Here is a 20,924-nt window from a genome sequence, read left to right on the forward strand (position 1 = left end):
AATGTGAAACAATCTTTCCTACAGTGTTGTGTTTCGCCTCATGCAACCATAGTCATAAACTTAAGTCATCTGTGCTACTGCCACACTCTACTTCAAACCGAGACATGAAGAGTTCTATTAAAACGGCTAACCCAATTCAAAGTGCAGTGAAAACGCTTTTCAAGGTTTAATAAAAAAAAGCAAAATAAATTGAAACCGAGTAACATGTCTAAAACATAATTTGAAAGAACGCAGGTAGAGAGTTAACTACATAAGATGAAAATAACTGAAACGAAACACACTACATTGGTAATTTCAGCAGTGGGCCGACAGCCGAAGACTTCACAAAAATATTCTTTGCAAAGCAATTATTGTTGAACATGTTCGACCTCATTCCAGAACGGTTGGTCTAGGCAAGACATTTAATGACAAGCTAGAATCGACACAATGGACGCTATGACAGCATGGGCCTTCATTTTTTGTTACACTGTTAGATATTGGAGAACACGCATTGTACAAATATGCGGTGCCTGCAAGTATATTAACGTTGAGACAACGGATACGTAAAAATTCTTTTGTAGCTGAAAATGTAATTCACTCAGTTGGATTAAACAACAAATATAATCGACATACCGATAGGCCAAAAAGTTAATTTCCATATTAAAAGACAAAATTCATACAGTACATTTGAACAAAACACTTTTTACGCGGTTGAACTTTGCTTTCAATTTTATATCCTCCTGAAAACAATGGAGTAGAAACAATATACAATTTTTCTTTAACAAACAACAATTGGTATTGTCTTTGTTGTTTTCCGGAGTGTTATAATTACCAAAAGCGTTTCGAGAAGAAAAAAAGCTTAAGTGATGTCTGATTGCTTCATGACGTCATCGATGCGTAGGTTACTCTGTAACTTAATACATTTTTTAGTTCCCAGAGGAACAACAGCTGTCTTTTGAGTTGATTATTTGATTCAATCTATAAAATTGTGGTCTACTTTCTTGGACGTCACCAAAGAAATACGACAAACAAAATTGTTATATTGCTTAACCATTTCGGTTGTAATGATCTGAATTTTTTGGGGAGAAACACATATACACAATATTTCCAGACTTCGTACTAAAACTGTTCAAAACAAAATTTTGCAGTTTTTTGTTTTGTTTCTTTCTGTAATTAAATAATTAAAATTTCTTCGTTTTCATTTTTTTTTCAGTTTAAAAGAAAAACTATTTTTAACTCGAAACGAAACCAACCACGTGCCAAAGATTTACCAAATACTCAACTGTGCGGTGCTAGGAGACTACTCAACAGAAAAATATTTCGAAATACCGTTCTTTGTTTCGTTTTGGCGAAAAACTCCTGCGATTTCTTTTCTTCGAATCACTGCTAACTGCTAAGCTATCCACAACCCATCTGTACTTCGTGTGGTGTTCGGCAAGATGTTTTTTAATACAAAAAATGTTCCGTGGTGTAAGAAAGATTGAAAAAAAGTTATTTCAGTAGCTCCATTCAAGCGGCTATTTTTGTTCAAAACCGCGCTACAATAACCCGGATGCTTTAATCTACTCTTGTCTTCAAAAACTTAGTTTCACTGTAAAAGTTTCGATCCAATAGCTTAGCAAATCCTAGACATAGACTATGGCTCTTTGTTCACAGGCCGCTTAACTTTGAGCAGAAATGTAGTTCCTCATTACTTTGGTACTTTTTTACGGCAGCCTAATGCCTAAAAATATAGGATCATCTGTGACGTAATGTATTCTAGCTCAGCGTTCTGTTTATTATCAAGCTCTGTCTATTTATATGCTATAGAGCTGCTTGAGTTGTTTGAATTTAATTGACATTGAACTTACTGCTACTGCTTGAAAAGTAAATTACGCTCTTTGGTAAACTAAGTAAACCGTTCACTAACACTTGCAAAATGTGGTAGACTAATATTGCTTTCGTCTTTAGCAATAGGGTGCTAAACAGTAACTATACAAGCAAACCCACTTAATGAAACTCTGTCACTCATGAGCTGGCCTACTACTTAGGCTACCGTACTGGTGTGATGCTGAAGTTCTATCGTAAGTTTACTTCAGCAAGTTATGCTGCTCAATATGACTTCAAACTGTTTTGTCTGGTTGTGGCTAAGACTGGTGACAGGTTTATCTCGACTGCTTCGCATAATTGGCTTTTTCCATTCCTTTTTATATTCGCCAGTGGCTATGATATCGCACACGCTTCAAAGCATATGTCTATTAATTTATAAAGTTTTCCATTTTTTTGCTCCTGGTTTACTTGATACTTTATTTGTACGCTATAAACCTGCCAAAACGTTGCGTTCTCAAGACCAATTGCTCTTATGCGGGTAACTCTTTATGTAAGACGCAATGTGGAAATCTCACCTTTCCAATTGTTGTAGCCAGTTTCTGGAATTATTTATCTATTAGTTCAAAAGAAGCTGAAAATGTAAATGAATTTAAAGCTCACTTTAAAACATTCTATTTCACTGCACTTTATGACTGAAAGTACCGTACCGTGTTATTTCATCACCATCGTCATGTACAGCGCCCAGGAGCATAATCTGCATTATAGATGTGGCGTAATATAAATGTTGTTGTTATTATTATTGATATAGGCTTTCAGCTCGAAATAATAGCTCGAAAACGGGTATTTTTGCTTACTGTAAATTGGTAATATACAGTAATCTCCGCTTATTAGCCCACTTTGGGACCGAACAATTTTGGGCTAATAAGCGTGAACGAATTATGGCTACAAGTTGCTAAATCTGTTAACAACTGTACACAACGATCGATTCTTCCCGAAAGTTGAGGTTTTTGCAAGTTTTGTCAGCAGCAAGTCCTGTTTTGTACAACCCAGTGAAATGAAATTCAGGTTAAACGGTTCGTGCCGACATAGCTGAATTATGAATTGAGTTAGTGACGTAATAAAACGTAAAACCGTCTAAAGCAAAACGAAAAATTCATTAGTAAATTGTGACGCCTAAGTCATAAATTCAAGGAAATAAATAGAAAATTGGGCTTATTATGCAGAGTTTTGGGCTTGTAAAGCAGGTTTTTTCATTACAGAAATAAATGAAAGTAATTCCGGACCAGACCTAGTTGGGCTTATTAAGCGGGTGGGCCTATCAACTGTGGGCTTAATAAGCGGGAACTACGATAATTTGTAATTCTAATCTTTGTAGTAAAATTGCTGCCATTTCTGCTGATTCTGCCACTTCTGTTCTGTTGTAGCCTACTTGTGAGATGAAAGTTTGTCACAAAGCTTTTCATACAATATCTTCGTTTGAATTTATTAACGATCCAAACGCTCTAGATGTGCAGACATAACAAGCAGAAAATAACCTATACTATGTAAAACTTTCGTCATACAAGCACATTTGAGTAGAATAATATAGTAACAAGTCGAAACCACACTCGAGCTGTTGAAGCCTCTAGTTAGCCTATAGACTCTATCTACCGTTTTTAGACAATAGTTTTGTTACTGACATAATCACAAAGAACGTAAACTTATAAGTTGGGATAGTATAACATTAGGCATAACTATGCTTACTAAACTGTATGAGCGTACCATCGTAATCGTATATCACCTAATTGCAAAACAATCCACTGAATCCACTTTTATCTGCTGACTGCTATACGTTAGCAAAGCACAGTCTTTCACATCAAACTCCTCACCTTCGGGAATAGATTATGCTCTGCTTGTAGTTATAGACTACAGAGTTACAATATATTAGAAATTCTTGCTGGTTATTGACTAACTTTACTAAACAAAATTGAGGAAAGTTTCGAAAACTTGCCGAATGACAATTTCTCAAAAGCAGTTACGTTTTTTGACTTTATCCCATAATGCTTTGCTTCACGTACTGCGACGCAATGACACTCTTGATAACTTATCAAAAAGTAAAAAAAGCAAATCAATATAGGGCATGTGGTCTAATCATTTTACAAACCATATGTAAGCTATTTTTCATGTAGGTTAATTGGTTCACAAAATGCGATTGCGTTGGCTGCGAGACGACCAATTTCATCTTTTTCTGGTAGGCCTATTACGTGCTTAGCGCTGTGCTCCATAGCCTTAATCTTTATAAACGAACTGTCTTTAATTATTTATTGCTTTTGGTAAAACGTTTGTTTAAAGGAAGCACCAGCGTAATCATGCAATCCAATTTTTTGAATGAAGAATAAATCTAAACACGTAGCCTATACGCTTTTGTAAAAAGAATCTATGTAATAATTCGCTTACAGTTTTTACCTGTGTAGCGCCATATCTATAGTAGTAGTAGTCCAGTTTTAATCCGGTGATGTCCCCGTTACCGAGGGTGGCCGGATTCACCTCCAAGTGCCGCAATCGTCTTCACACCTTGCCTCCACATCGATCTGTCTAACGCGTCCTCTCTTGTCAAGCCCACCTTGCTGCTTTCTTCCTCAACTTGCTTTTTCCATGTGTTCTTTAGTCTTCCTTGTTTTCTACGACCCTCCACTCGCAACTCTAGCGCTCTTCTCAAAACATCATCTTCATCCCTTCTCAAAACATGCCCATACCACCTCACTCCATTCGCTTTTGCCAACTTATCAACACTCTCATTCAACCCAAGCAAGCTCATAAGTTCTTCGGTATTCCTTTTGTCCATCAGCTTTACACCACACATTGCTCTCACCATCGCTCTCTCAGTTCTTCTTATAATCACCAATTCGTTTTCCCGTAAGCACCTTGTCTCACTTCCGTACAGCATTGCAGATCTCACACAACTAGTATAAATTCTTCCTCTCATTTTCAACGGCAATCTTCTACCACATAACAACTCTCGACACTCTCTGAATTTCACCCAACCAAACCTTCCTCTTGCAGTCACTGCCGCTTCACAACCACCACTGGCATTCAATCTATCTCCTAGATAGCAAAAGGCATTTACTGATTCAACTTCGTCATTCAGCTTTTCAACAGGACCAATGATTCCTTCCTCAATCTTCTTGCATCTTTCACATTCAAAACCATCTCCAGATCTGCATGTCACTCTCTTCATCTTTGCACATCTTCCATGCACCCATTTCTTGCATTTCGTACATGTAACAGAATTTGCCATCACTCTTCTTCCGCATACGCCACGTGGGTCAATTTTGCTCATTGTGATTTCCCCTTCCGTTCCGCTTATTACGACCTTTGTCTTTTTGATGTTCACACGCATACCTTTACATTCAAACGACTCCTTCCACTTCTCAAATTTCCCTCTCAGATCTTCCATTGTGTCACTCAACAAAACCAAATCATCGGCGTACAGTATCTCCATTAATGAATCTTCTCTTACACATTCGGTAATCACATCAATCACAATGGCAAAGATTAGAGGAGAGAGGACAGAACCCTGGTGTACACCGACCTTCACCAAAAACTCGTCTGAGAAGGCAGATCCAACGCGAACTCTCGTCCTTGCACCGTCGTAAAGACCCATTACGGCTTGCACGAGAGCTTCTGGCATTACTTTTTTTCTCATTGCCCATTCCATCACTCTTCTTGGGACTCTATCAAACGCCTTTTCCATGTCCACGAAACACATGTACAAGTTCTTACCCTTGTCCCGATATTCCTCTTGCAACCTTCTCAAAATAAAAATAGCATCTGTCGTTCCCTTCCCAGGCATAAATCCACACTGCATCTCGTCCAGCTTCACCACAGATCTTATTCTATTTTCCAACACCCTTTCCACCACCTTCATTGCATGCTCCAACAATTTTATTCCCCTATATGACCCACAATCCATTACATCACCCTTTCCCTTGAAGATGGGTATCACCACACTCAACTTCCATTCATTTGGCATTCCTTTTCTATCTAACTCACGTTGACTGATTTCCTGCATTGCTTTCAATCCTGTCTCTCCACTTGCGCGTATCATTTCCACAGTGACTTCAGATAGTCCAGGAGCCTTCCCCGATTTCATTTTCTTCATTGCTTGCGTCACTCTCGAGTAACTCTCTTTAATGGACCTGCTACCACGTCGGCTTCCACATTTTGATCCCAATCGTTTTCCTCGTTCATTATCATCTCCATATGTTCTTTCCAAATTCTTCCACGATCTTTCTCACTGAAACCAAGTTTTCCATCCCTTCCTTTGATACATCGTCCACCATCTACATCTTTCCCATCCCGCTTCATAACCTTCATAAACTTATATACTTCATTAGGACTGTTTTTTAATTTGGTCAATTCCTGCTCAGCTTCTTTCTTCATAGCTTTTGCAACTATTCTCTTTGTCCGATTTTTCAATTGCTTGTACTTGAGCTTAGTTTCTTTTGATCTATTTCTGCACCAAGCCTTGTATGCGACTTTTTTCTCCCCAATTACTTCCCTCACATCTTCATTCCACCACCACGTATCTCCTCGATCCATCCTGCCTTTTGTTTTCCCACAAACTTCATCGCAAGCTTGCAGAACTCCATTCTTGAAGGATCCCCATACATCATTTACATCGTTGTGAACTAGACTTTCAACTCTCTTTTTAAACCTTTCTCTTGTGTCGGCATCTTCTAACTTCCAAACTTTTTTTTTGATCACCCTTTTTTTATTTACAGTTTTCTTCAAACCTTTCTTGTCCAAATCGATAACCACCAACCTATGCTGAAGTTCGCATGGTATCGCTTTCACATCTTTGATCAGTTTTCTGTTTTTCCTGCATACCAACCCAAAGTCAATTTCGGTTTCATTTCCACCTGCACTGATAGTCACTTTTCTTCCTTCCTCTTTCTTAAACCATGTATTTGCAACACACAGGTCCTTTTCATCACAGAACTCAAGTAGTCGCCTTCCATCGCGATTTCTTTCTCTCACGCCAAACCCTCCATGAACACCTTCAAACCCATCAATTTGTCTAAAGACTAAACTGTGCTTATGTCTTATTCTGCATGTGTGGTACTCTGGTACTGTTCAGAACAGGGCTGTAGAGAGGATAATTTAAACCCGGTACAAATAAAACGCTCAGGCCCTTGAAAGAATACAACTTCAAAAGCAACTAAATTGACACTGCCTCAAAAGAAAAACTCAAGTAAAATCATAAACCAGAGGTTCTTAACCAGGGGTGCACGCACGCACTACGAAACTTGTTTCCAGATGTTGCATTGATGCTGAACTATTAGAGTTAGTTATAATAAAACGAAAGAAGCTATGCTTTTTTCCCGGGCTTATAACCAACATTCTAAACTGTAGGTGACCATTACTTTCCAGCCATCCATGTGGGGAAGCGAGAACTGTTTGGTGATTTTTCCATGCAATGCAGAAGCTGTCTTGAAAAGATAAGAATAGAATACCAATGCATTAGGCCTATACAAAAAATGGCATGTGATGTTTCTTCAGTTCCTTGACTCCGCGAAATGGTTCCAGGCTCTTAAAATTATCCCGGTCTTTCATCCACTTCATGTGTGAGAATTATGCATAATAATTTCCACCCAACATAAATGATCAAAGAAACAATATGTAACGCCACCTAGCCAACAACATATTTCTTTCATTATTGAGAACAATTTCGCATTATGTCGCCAAAGAGCAATGTTTCACAAAATTAAATGTGACCTTCAATAAAGTGCACACTGAAAAAGCTACTCGGTGTGGGGAGGCGATCACCCCTTAATGACAAGAAAGTACTTTTATACATTGTGAGTTTGCAAGATCGAATAAGGGCAACTTCTCTGTATTTCTCGGCAGTCGAGTGTAGCAGGAACTCAACGATAGACACGTGTTCTTTTGCAAATATGGCGGCATATTTCTTAATAATAGTAGTAGAGGATCTCTTAAGCACATTGCCCCCCTCTTTAAAAACTTTTGACTTCTTTGGCAGACATTTTGAAAAAGTTGTTGATCGATCTGAGAACACAAGAAACAACAGCATCGTTTTATTTCGCAGTTACCGTTGTTGAAACTGCCCATTTAGTTTGCTAGCTGTATCCCCCTTCTACACTGACATTGTACTCATGGTAATAATAAGACATTAAGATGTAGCAAATATAGGTTAATCCTCCTATACAAAATGGACATTAATTTGTTCATTGTAAAAAAAAAATTAACACTGACATTTCAAATATCTTCTGTTCGGTGAATGATTTTTATCAAAAAAAAAAAAAAACATTGGCGATGCTCGGTTGTCAGATACTAAAGTACAGAATCAAATTATATAAATAGTTTTAAGTACGAAACAGTTTTTATGTAAACAGAGCTAAAACATTTATTTTTTAAGTATAATTACTTGTAGCTAAGTGATGAAAGTGTAGAAAGTGTAAAAGTTTTCCGAAGCACTGAAGATGAGCAATAGCTCTAAGAATGGACTAACACATAAAACCAACTATTTTAGTTGGTTTTTTAGCTACTGTACGTTTGTGTTATGTAACAACGTGGGTTAAGTAAAATAAGCTATAGAAATTTTACTAAATATGGTGTTTATTTCCTTTAGTTTAATATTTTTACAGTACATTGACAATAAAACTGTCTTCTAATTTAAACGCCACTAAGTAATTCAAGCACTTCTATATACGACATCCCACGAATTGAAACAGATTTAGATTCTATCACAAATTTTGTCTGATATAGAAGGAAATTTTCAGCCGGGAATGGTTCTTGTATTCGATATGCATTGTCTAAAGAAAACGTATGATCAAGTTCTTCATTTATATTGGAAGAACGACGTTTAAAAGAAATTTAAATTTTCATGAATTTTTTTTTCTAACCCGTTATACTCTTTCAAAATACACTAAAGTGTAACTGTTTAGAAGTTTAAATTGCTCTGTGATAAGTGATAACCTGGCCAGCAATAAACTACCTATATTAATTGCAAAAGAACGGAAAAGAATCGTGACAAATTCCAAATTCGGGGTCGTGACCCTTCCAGAGGTCACTGAAAGTATGTCAATTTCATACAAAATAATCTGCATATTACTATTTCTGTACAAGGTGCTGTGAAAGTTAGCTTTTAAGTGTCGCACTCAATATAGTCTACCCGTATTTTTGCAAATTTATCTAAACAGAATCGAAGTTTAAAACCCTTTTACTGCATTGTGAAGTAATGTGGCTGTTAAAAACCAAAGCTTTATAAGATCCAATAATGTTGAAAAATGAAGTCGTGAATTTTTGGAGATTAAAAGGGGTCGCGAGGAAAAAGTTTTGGAAGCCCTCGCCTACCGAACTGCACCAACAGTAATAAGGTTGCATCTTTTGTTATATGCCATTTTTGGCATCACAAACAGAAAATACATGTCGCTTCTTTGCAATCAAATAAAAGTTTTTGTACAACCACCTTGTCAAGTCGCAAGATGTGATAAGTGCCACTTACGGCTGATGGTTTTCCCAGACCATCTACGGCAAATAGCAGACAACAAATTAGAGTCTGCAGACGTTGAATCAACGTAAAAAATAGCCTGAGTTGTTGGGTGGAGTGATATCTAATGATCTCGATGTAAAATCAGTTTTCATGTTCAAAATGTTTTACACATTGTACTCAAATTGCAATAAAATTAAGCTTGGAATTGGTTTTTCAACAAAGTTGCTTGTGAAGCCACAGCTAGATGAACGTAGCAAACATTTCTTGAATTTAGAAACTCGTAAAACTCTGAGATGAAAACGCCAATATTTTAAGTGTTTGTCGTGTAATTATTTTGTGTCGTGAAGCCAGTGACAGAGCACTCAACACACTTTATTGCGGCAAACTACATAGCCTGCCCTACAAACGTGGCATTTTTCTCCTTCAGGAAATGGAGGTTTTTGTCATTGCGGACTGTTGACTCAAAACACGAACGGCAAGCGGCTTGGTGGTTTGCCATTTAGAAACTAATTGCTTGATGAACTATAGCAGAGCTACTCAACTAATTTTCGCAAAGGTCCATTTTGACAAGTTGAATATTTTGCGGTCCGGTAAATATTTCACAAGCAACCACGAAAATTAAACAACCAGTAGCCTACGAGCACCGAAACACTTTTCAGATAGTGTATAACTCATCTTGGATTTTTGTCTGACACAAACAAAGAAATAAAAAGGAAAAAAATGTACGGTACTGTGTTTCTTTGTAGTGTAGCTGTGTGGATCGCACATCAGAGAAAACGGCAAAGCGTTGGGGGTCTGGGGGCGAAGCCCACAGCTCCTTGACATTGGGACAATCACAAAAAATTGCTTTTTCCTAATGGAAATCTGTTTTAAGAGGCCATAAAATGTGGCAATGAAGTTATTCTTCCGGAAGCCCGAGGTCCACCTTCATCACCCAGCAGGTCCGAATTTGGACCACGGTCCGCCAGTTGAGTAGCCCTAAGCTATAGGAACACGTATTTTTTTACAGTCATAGTAGACTACTATATGTTTTATTTTCAACAAGACGATCTACAATCGTTTTGATATTGGTGGTTTAATTATTGTATTTAACTGCGTTGAAAAACGTTTTACCATATTCCATTCCGCAATGAAAAATGTTTTTTATGGAAAGTTTGAAGTTCCATGAAGTTATAAGACGTTTTAAAGACGTTGTCGATTACCTTTCCTTTTTAGATATTGTTTGCCAAGCCTCATTTATGCGACATTTTATCGACGTTACTTGAAAGTGAAAGTGGCTTTTATGTTTTACTTGAATCAGGCATGCCTCACGGTTTTCAATGCTTTTGACTTTAAAGACTTCAGCCAGAGATCTTCAGAAGTACGGGATGCCCAATTTATTGCTAAGAGTAACTTGCGTGAAAGAAAAGTGTTGCCAGGTGTTCTTCAAATTTCGAAATTTAAAGTTATTTCAAAGCGCATGCAACCCAAGCTCAAATCTTTCCCGTTTAAAGCTAGCCTATGATTTCTAATGTTACACAAAATTGATTTGAAGCGATTTCTTATGCACTTATCGTTCAGTAGCGTTGCCAGGGGGTACTTTTGGAGCCGGCCGGGATGATTTTAGGGCCCGTAACCTTTTCAAGGGGCCTGGAAACTTTCAGTAACCGCCTCGAATTCTTTAAATGTGGTGTGTTTTTTTTAGAAGTGTCGTGATCAGGGGTCCAAGGATTTTATTGATACCGGGCCCTAATTATCCTCTCGACGGCTTGCTCATCGATGTAATTGTAATGTAAAATTACTTATAAACTTGTTATCTAAAAAATACAAGTTTGTCATTTTTTAGATTTGCACTTGACACATAGGCCTAACATGACATATCCCCGGTTTCTATGTTTTTATAGCAAGCATTATTTTTGCTTTGATGAGTAGAAACAAAGGAAAACTGAAATAAATTGAACTGAACTCTTAGATTTATTTTGGATTTTTCTAACTTTTCTTCATGTCAAGTGCACAAGGCCAAATTGATACCCAGTAATTTATTTTTAACTTGTAGCTTTTCAAATCATACCTTACAAATGCTGTTGCATGGTTTTGGATTATTTTTGTCCTTTTTGGAAAACTTGGGTTGTTTTTGACTAGTTTTTGCTAGGCAAACTTTGGGGTGTCCGTACTTTAAATAGCATTTGTGCTAGAATTTTGGATAACATCTGGCAACGCTTTTATGTTGTTCACCCCACATTTGGCGGTAAATTTTTAACATTTGTACCTTAAAAATTTCTGATGTCGATTTCTTCAACGCTACTTGTGACAACCCTGCGTCAAAAATTATGGTTGGAAAATATACTTTAGATTTTCAAAACAAGGAAGTAAATTTATCAGGCTAACCACACATTTCGGCTCTTTTTTATGCTGCAAACATTGGCATATGCCCAGTGGTTGTCAAATGTCAATGGTCTCATACGAAACGAGTGTGGTTGCTACATATTTCAAGAGTTTCGCATGTTGCAAGAAGAGAAAAGTCATGACATGCATGAAAGCTTTAACATGACGGGACCTAATCACAAACGTCTTGAAAAAATATTTCCGGGTTCAGAAAGTAGGCTAAAGACTGTTAGCTGCTTGGACGAAGTCCGCAGTTTTTCGCCAAACGACAAAAACTGATGACTGTACTTGTTTGAACAAATGTTTCATATCAGTCAACGCATATAGACGTCGTTATGCAATTAGCAAATCACAATTACACATGTTTATTTATCATCTAGGCAAGGGCTACTCAACTGGCGGACCGTGGTCCGAATCCGGCCCTTCTGGGTGTTGAAGAGCAGTAGCGTAGCCAGGAATTTTGAAAGGGGGGGTTTTGACCACCCAGCGGCGGGGGGTCTGGGGGGCCTCCCCCAGAAAATTTTGAAAAATTACTTTAAATTTGGTGCATTCTGAGAGCATTTTCAACAAAAATGTGGGTATGAATATTCCTGTAAAATGGTGCTGTCCGGTAGCATAGCAAAAGGATAAGATCATGTTTTCTTCGGCATTTTTCGGAAATAAAGCTAAGTCTCTATGTTTTCTTGTCGCTAATTCCTGGCTGAGATGTTTGAATGTTTGGTATTGGCAAAACTCGCTCTTTTAATGCAGTTTTGTATAAAATTAGGCAATTTCTTTTTTAGACTGAAAGCATCATTCTCACTATCGTGACGTCACACGCGTGCCAAAAGGGGGGGGGGGGTTGTAACCCCCAAACCCCCCCCCCCCCCGCCCCCCCTTGGCTACGCCACTGGTTGAAGGTGAACCTCGGGCTTTTGTAAGAATAACCTCATTGCCACATTAGGGCTTCTTTAAACAGATTTCCATTAGGAAAAGCAATTTTTTGTGATTACCGGTATCCAAGGAGCTGGGGGCTTCGCCCCCAGGCCCAGACCCCCCAACGCTTTGCCGTCTTCTCTGATGTGCGATCCACACAGCTACACTACAAAGAAACACAATACATTTTTTCCTTTTTTATTTCTTTGTTTGTGTCAGACAAAAATCCAAGTCGTGTTACATAGCCTACTACCTGAAAAGTGTTTCGGTGCTTGTAGGCTACTGGTTGTTTAATTTTTGTGGTTGCATATGAAATATTCACCGGACCGCAAAGATATTCAACTTGTCAAAATGGACCTTTGCTAACATTAGTAGCCTACTGAGTAGCCCACATCTAGGCTACAAACAATTGCAGTTTTCGTCAGCAACTCAAAACAAACTGATTGGTTGTTCCAGCATTTTGGTTAGAAGTAGTGACTCACCATTGTACTTACTGTATATTTCTTATTTATAAATAGAGGCTATAAACTCATCTTCAGGACATAGGCTACTTTTTTTGGAAAAAACCTGAGTATGATCTGAAACATTTAAATTGCTGTTTGGAACTGTTATGTTTGATTCCATGATTATCAAAACAATGTTGCATGTGTTCCGCAATTGTTGGCGAAACAATTTAACTTTATGTAGTGCTGGTGAAAATATCCACTAACACCCAAGTCTCTTGCCTTAAGATCATTTAATTTTTAGAAAAAAGATAATTTTTTGTATATTCTCTAGATTTATTTTTCAAGTAATGTTTATTGTTTGATGACGTCATTGTACTGGACAGCATAACACAACATGCAATGCGGTTTTTCTTTTTCTTCGTCTGAAACTTATGTAAAATATTTAGTGTTTTTTACATTTAACCACACTGCATTAGTTTAATTGAGTCATTATCGCTATGTCTCTTGCTCGTATCCTGTGAGTATTCCATGCATGGATCTAACGAAAAAGAAACCGTTTGCAATCCAATTCGAACAATAAATTCTGGGAGTTTTATAACTGCCTTCTCAGTGATGCTAAAGATTGAGAGATCTTTAACCATTGTGTTCCTCCAGCAGGACTGAGATGTCACTGGTGGATGCCTCCGTTCTTCTTGTTTGGAGTTCAAAAGTGGCACATGTTGAGTCTTCTTGCAAAAGGCAAAAAATACACTGCCAAGCCACCGTGGTTTCTGCAAACTGCGATGCAATATGCTGAGCTCTGTCGTGTCTTTCAGCAGAGGTTAATCTTGGTGAAGGTTGTCTAAGCAGAAGAATTATTTTTCTAAAAGAGTGAAAAGATGCCTTTTTCAGCGAATCAAACGTGTCCAGCTACGCTTTCGTGTAGGCCGAATTGTAAGCCTGCAGGAAGCTGTTCCTCACAGCACAATACGATTTGGTCATTAGACCAATACAAGCCTACAGTATTCAAAAAAACAAGTTCAAAAACCACTGCTGATGGCCGCAACGAGACGACATTAATGAATTGTTTGCATTTGTTGTAAAGAGCTGTGCTTTAACTTCAACGGGAGGCACTTTAACGTATTCTATGCGGTTAACCCATCCCATAAAAAGAGGCTATTCAACCGTGACATTTCTCTGACTAGGCTACTATGGTTATATCGAGCGTCAAGCCCTAGAAATTCATAGATTTAAAATGTTGTTTATTTTTTAATGTAAGTTATTTTTTCTTTACAGCTCGCAACAGAAACTACTTGAAATAGCTGTTCACTTATAACAAAAAAGATTCACACAATTTCTATCTTCTTTGATTTCATCGTCGCGTGATGTGAGTTAGCATTCGTCTATTTTTAGGTTTTGTGGAACACAATTACCAATCTGCTCGTCTATAAAATATTGTTACAGGAATATTGTGCTTATAAACTGTGACGCGTATGACTTGCGGTTGCGTATCACGAAATACTGTAGGTTAAATTGGAAATACTAAAATTTATAACATATCTCCATCGCACAAAATTATCATTATTTATGACCAATAGTTTATAATGACATATTAACTAATGTAGTTAATTTGCAAGTTCACAACGACCTGTCACGCTGAATGCAGCCATTCAATAGACTTTTGCACGAGTAAATACGCTGGTATTTGGAGGTGTATTGTCTGCGCTCGGGAGTCAGAATTGTATACTCAAGAAGTTTGAGATAGGATTTCTTTATTGCAAAATTAAACTTTCGCTCTTGCAACACTGGCCTCACTACTCACCTAATGTTATCTTATTGTTTTCGCAAACAGAAATTGGAAACCTGTGCTGAAGAACTACTGAAGTCACAAAGTACAACTTTTGAGAAAAAGCAAGATAAAGCTTTTCAAACTTGTTAAATCTTTTATTTCTACAGTATGCTAACACCAACGTGTGTTATAGTGAAATTAAGCTGTTTTTTACGTTACATTTTGCGCTGAGACATGCATTGATTATATTATACAACACATTTTTGATGGTGACTCAATTTCCACAAAATGTGACTTAAGTAGTTTTTAAACTCAGGTCTTCAATTGTAACTGCAGAATGGTATGAATTAACGTAATTTGAGCATAAACTTAACAAACGTTAAAATTAATAAGTATTTGAAAATAGTTGCAAATTTTTTCAATTGTTCATAGCCGAATACGTCATTTCCTGTAGTTAATACATATATCGTAAAACAAATAGCTCATATGTGAATAAAAACCGGCTTTGCAAACATTTGTATAAAACCTAAAGTTAAGTGATCATAAAACTTAGAGTTTTAAATCCGTCGGCACCAGGAATTGGTTCCATTCCATAACACTGAAGATGAAAGCAGTTTAGTTCTGGTAACGTTTGCAGAAGATGAATTTAGTATCTAGGTTTTCGGCTCTTTGTTTTTTTATTAGATTAACCAGGCGTTCCAACCACTTCGCTCCTGAATGGTTTTTGTTTGCAAATTTTAACCATTTATTAAATTTTACTTGATTCTTGTACAACTGTCGTCTTAGTATTGGAAAACAATGCTTTCCAAGAACTGAAAAGTACACAAGTTATTTTGGATTAGTTACACATATAACGGTCTATTTCCACACCCCAACTGACGACATAAAGTGAACAAATTCAGCTTTGGGGAAGCAACAGTTTTCTGATTTGTAGAACAGAAATTCGTGGAATGATTATAATTTGTTTAGCAACTCAGCCAACGAGTTAGAGGTTTGTTGGACATTCTAAGTTGATTCAACTTCGTTTCACGATGAATCAACATATAGTTAAAGCAGTTGTTTGCAAGTATCATCGTGCCATCAGCAGTAGTATAATTAGCGAGTCTAAAGATAAATGCACAATACGCGCAGAAAAAGTCAATGGATGCAGCTTGGATGGGTGTTCTCCAGAAAGCTTCGTATATTTTTATCTTTACTTCAGCTAGCAATAATATTGGCTTACTAAATGACAGATAACATCTGCATCAGTGTCGAAAAGACAATGCAGTTCAATTCGTTTAAACATGGAAAGAATAAAAATCATTGTTTGATTGTAAAAAGTAAAATCACAGTTTTGATTTTTCTTTTACTCAGAGTATTTTAACAAATTTTCTCATAGGCCTACCTGTGATTATGTGAAAAGTTTGCAGCCCATTTGAAAGTACCTCAACGACTACAATTGATAGCTCTTTTGTGGTTAACAAACTTCAGTTGAATTTAATTATTGCTTGCATTTGCTATCTGAGTTTTTGAAATAATGAAAAAGTATTTTCAATAAAGAGAGAAATTTAAGTTATTAAAGATTTTTTTCTCTTCGTCTGTATTGCATAGATTTATCAAACATAACGAGAATTTTTTCCGTAAGACCAAAAAAGAGGAAATGCAGTGTTGGGACAAATGACGCATTTTCCCCACACATATATCTTTCAATAACGTCTAAAGTGATTTTCCTAAGTATTTGATATATCTCAAGCAGCAGCATCATTTGACACAAGCGAGTCAAAAGCTGTTTTTACAGATATAAACGCTTTGGGTAATTTGCCACAAAGAGATTTGAAACACGCAAGCTTGAGTTAACGGTTTAAAGCTTACATGGTTGTTGAAACCTGTACGAAGATTTAAGCTACATGCAAGCTTGAGCAAGACCTATGATCCACGGTCTTCCTGATTTATGCAATTCGATGCAAGATTTTTTTGGTAGGCTACTTTTTTACGAGCAATATTTAAACTTCACAATTGGAAGAAAACAAAAGATAATTTTAGAAACTATTGTGTATGAAACAAAGACACAAACTTAAGAAATGAAAAGCTTTGGCAATGCTGGTAAAGGAGCATTGAGTGGCAAAAATAAAACGTCGCAGTTCCCAAAGTTTTGCATGTGGACTTGATGAAGCACTGCAAGTTATTTCTATGACGAAGAACTTTTTTAATAAAAATTATTTTTTATCTTTACAATTACGAAATCTATTTAATTTACAATTACGAAATTTATTACTTACGAAATTTATTACGAAATTTATTAAATTTTATTACTCTTGCTATGGGCATTGTGTCAAAGTAGCAAGTTTTGTACACAAAACTGAGCACAGATAGACAGGCATGAGCTAACTTCACACTTGACAACAAGGTCAGTAGGTTAATTGAATTAGTTTTAGACTACAGCAGGGGTGTGCAACGTGCGGCCCGCGGGCCAAATGCGGCCCGCGAAGAAAAATTATGTGGCCCGTGAAGATGTGCCAATTTTGAATTGTGTGCGGCCCGCGAAACGTGTTTATAATTTAGTTACGTGTGAACTATTCATTTTAGAGTGGATTATTGTAGATTTCGCACCTTCTGTTAACCATTTTAGAAGTCTCCTACCGGCCACCTCTAATCCATTGTATTTAATTATTTGGAACGTAAAAATGTATGGTCACATAAAAGGCTTTATGAACAAATTACGACTTTGGAAAGCTCACATACAGATTGGAAATCTTTTCCACTTTCCAACTTTAAGAGACTATGGAATGCATCCTGATAAGAACACTGAATTTGCAGACCAACTTGAAAAATTGTTGTATGAACTTTTGGCTCGTTTCAAGGACTTCAAATCTCATGAACATTATTTTGTTTGGTATATTCGCTTCGCCATTCAACACAGACATTGACAAAGCACCAGAAGATAAAACTTGAACTGATTGATCTTCAAGAGAAAACGGATTTGAAAGCAAAGTATTTAGAAATAAATCATGGCGATTTTTACCCAACACATTTCAAACAAGATGACTTTCCACATTTGAAAAATCCATGGCTTTAAAAATGGCACTTTTTGGCTCAACCTATTTGTGCGAACATTTTTTTCTAAAACGGGCGTCATAAAATCTCCCTATTGATCGGTTCTGACAGACAAACACTTGGAAAATGGACTTCGAATTGCGATCACTTCCATTAAAGTAAATTTGGAAAAAGCCGTCGGGAAAAGAAGCCAGCTGCAAACTTCTCACTGAGCTCGTAGACGGTGTGACAATAAATTTGAACAGCAGTTTTCTTCAGAAATTTATGCGTCCTAACTTATTATTTCTGGAAGGAGATAACCCCTAATATAAGAATAACATGAATAACAAAAAAACTATTCTTTTGTGCCTGTAACTACTAGAAATCATATGTTAAATAAACGAGCGGCCCGCGGTTTCACCAAGTTATTTATATCTGGCCCTCCTGTAATAAAGGTTGCACACCCCTGGACTACAGTATAAAGTAGATTATATTGCAAGGTCTATCGTCAAAATTTTGAATCCAAGACTCGAAATAGTCCACACCAGCCATGTTTGCACGCATGACAATGTTACATAATGGTAATGGGCGTTTTCATATAGCGCTGTATTCACCACAAGTATGCGTTGCTCCTCAGTGCTTTACAAAGCAGACAATATCATAATGTTGTAGCAGACAAACATACTACTGATCATTTCTATTCATTTTAATTGTTAGTCAAACAATTCAGCATGTGGAATTTAGTCTGGAGTATGAATACCATAGGCCTATTAACAACTGTACTGTATAATATCATGGACTTCTAAATAGTATCAGGACTGGAAACTCAGTTTACAACAGTAGGCCAAACAGTTGGTACAACAGTTGGCCAACAGTGGGCCAACAGGGTTAGTTACTTGGCTGTTGGCCCACTGTTGGCCAACTGTTGTACCAACTGTTTGGCCTACTGTTGTAAACTGAGTTTCCAGTCCTGATACTATTTAGAAGTCCATGATAATATTTGTATTGATTTAGGTTTAGGTCCTCTTTCATCTTTTAGTTCTATTCATTAGTATGGTGTGGAACCCAAATAGACGAAGCTGTAGATTAGTTTGGTTGAGGAAGACAAACTCACAACACACGTGATTATAAAAATAGAAGTTTTTCTTGTTATTGATGAATTGACTTACTCTTTGTTCACTACGTAATACCTTCACCTCACCTTACGAATGTTTTGTTTGAAGTGAAAGTAGCTTGCAGAAGTGTGTAAAGTCACACTTTAAAAAATGACTTAAAAATCGGCAAGTTGTTATTGATTTCTTCAATCTTAAAAACACTCAGACATGTCAAATAAAAAAGTAGTTCTGTTTGATAAGCCTTTTTTAACATTCTTCAGGTAGGAAGCACAGGCAGGCCCGGATTTAGGGGGGGGCAGAGGGGGCAGGTGCCCCGGGCCCCCGACTTTTGAAGGGCCCCCCTACGTGGAAAAAATGTGATTTTGTGTTATTTTTTCTTCCTTTCAGCCTTTGAAGTTTCTTTAAAATGGTGTGCAGTGCTGGATTGATGCTACTGTAGACGCAGAGGTGGTTTTTCGCGCTGTAGGCGCGAAAAATTTTTTTGCAGGGGGCCCCCCGATCTAAAAGTGCCCCGGGCCCCCCATCAGCTAAATCCGGCCCTGAGCACAGGCAGTCACGGTTGACTGCCTTTTGAATGCAGTTTTGTTTGTTACACCACACAACATTTCTTCAGTACTGCAAAGTGACACTACAAAAAATGTGGAAAATGGCTTAAATGTGCTAAAGTTCAATTTCTGGGGATTTTACTAAGACTTTGAGACCTAGATATATTAGCAACCACTGAGATAACGCTAAAAGTCGCTTCTAGATGTTTTTGATGTTTTATCTGTTTTTTTAGTGCAGCAAATCGAAGAGTTAAGATTGGAAGCAGATTCCGTGTTCAATTGGTCAGCGAATGACAGACGCGATGTGCTATTTCACGACAATTTTCGTTTGAGATACAATAAATAAAAGTTTTGCGTCTGGATTCACGATGTGTCAGATCGTTGTAACCCGTAAAAACCAGCAAATTGTCTACTGAGAAATTTGTTTGCGTATCAGGTTGTTTTCCTTTCATAAATCTAATCACGTTTTATTTTACAATATTTCTGTGTGACATTTAAATGCTTTGAATTATAGATTCATGTGGCGGAAGAACAAGCAAAGAAACGCTGATTGATTATAACCAAAGTTTTACTATCAAAAATTGCACTAAAACAGCTTGCATACATCGGAGATAGTGGGCTAAATAGGATTTTGTGGCGTTGACTAACTAAAGCAGTGGTTCCCAACCTGGGGGTAAATTACCCCCGGGGATAGTATGCAATACTTTAGGCCTTAGGGGGCAACGTGGCACCATTATCACGCTAAAAAATAAATGTTGTTCTCCATTACGAGCTATCACTGCAAAAAGTTTTTTCACTGGCAGTGCGAGCTGCAGTCACAAACAATAGTTGACACCAGTGGCAGCTCATACAATACAAAAAGCTGCAAAGGCGTTTGTTTGTGACGTCGCAATGCATTTTTGTGGTATGTATATTGTATTCCGCTAGGTAAGTTACCAGAATTGCCAGTTCCGCGGTTTTTCTACGGAATTGGTCTAGAACACACTAAAAACGATATTATTTCTTGCAGTGATTTTTTTCTGAAAACTTACTGAAAAGTAATGAATGAAGCAATATAACTATTAGCATAATGGTTAAGTTCTTTTACAAAGTGAAATATTAAGGGTAATACGCTATAATCGCTACGTTGTCGGCTGCATAGCCGAGTGGTGAGAACACTGGAACGGCAATCGAAAGGGCGCCGGTTTGACACCGCTCAAGAGCATGCGGCTGTGTTTGTGGCAGGACACTTAAAGGTATGCCTGAAGGTGGACACGAAGATTGGCTTCCTTGCCTTCCCGTCCACTTAATCTAAATCTTCAATCACCGGGTGTAAGCCTGGATACGACAAACAAAATCGCTACGTTTATTTGGGTAACGGCTCGAAAAAGGTTGGGAAACACTGAACTAAAGCAATATTCTCTAACCCCTCCCTAGTGCAAAACTTTTCTTGGAAAGTTTTATGCAACATGCTTGCCAAAGCTTTGAGTCACTGTT

At 37.4% G+C, this 20,924-nt stretch overlaps 1 protein-coding gene across 1 annotated transcript; it reads right to left on the reverse strand.

Annotated features, from left to right (window-relative positions):
* Positions 1 to 5,937: 5,937 nt before the first annotated feature.
* Positions 5,938 to 7,208, reverse strand: LOC145785216 (uncharacterized). The gene is made up of 2 exons (XM_082596903.1): positions 7,169 to 7,208; positions 5,938 to 6,827 (listed from the first exon to the last, which is right to left on the reverse strand). The coding sequence occupies exons 1-2, from the start codon at positions 7,206 to 7,208 to the stop codon at positions 5,938 to 5,940; spliced, it is 930 nt and encodes a 309-aa protein (XP_082453029.1).
* Between the last annotated feature and the right edge of the window lie 13,716 nt (positions 7,209 to 20,924).

Source organism: Aplidium turbinatum, chromosome 16 (genome assembly GCF_918807975.1).
Source record: "Aplidium turbinatum chromosome 16, kaAplTurb1.1, whole genome shotgun sequence".
Taxonomy (NCBI): Eukaryota; Metazoa; Chordata; class Ascidiacea; order Aplousobranchia; family Polyclinidae; genus Aplidium; species Aplidium turbinatum.

Coding starts and splice junctions, on each gene's coding strand:
- LOC145785216 (XM_082596903.1), bottom strand. CDS start 7,208: ATGGATGGCTGGAAAGTAATGGTCACCTACAGTTTAGAAT. Junction 6,828..7,168: donor GGTCACCTACAGTTTAGAAT/GTTGGTTATAAG, acceptor ATGGGTTTGAAG/GTGTTCATGGAGGGTTTGGC.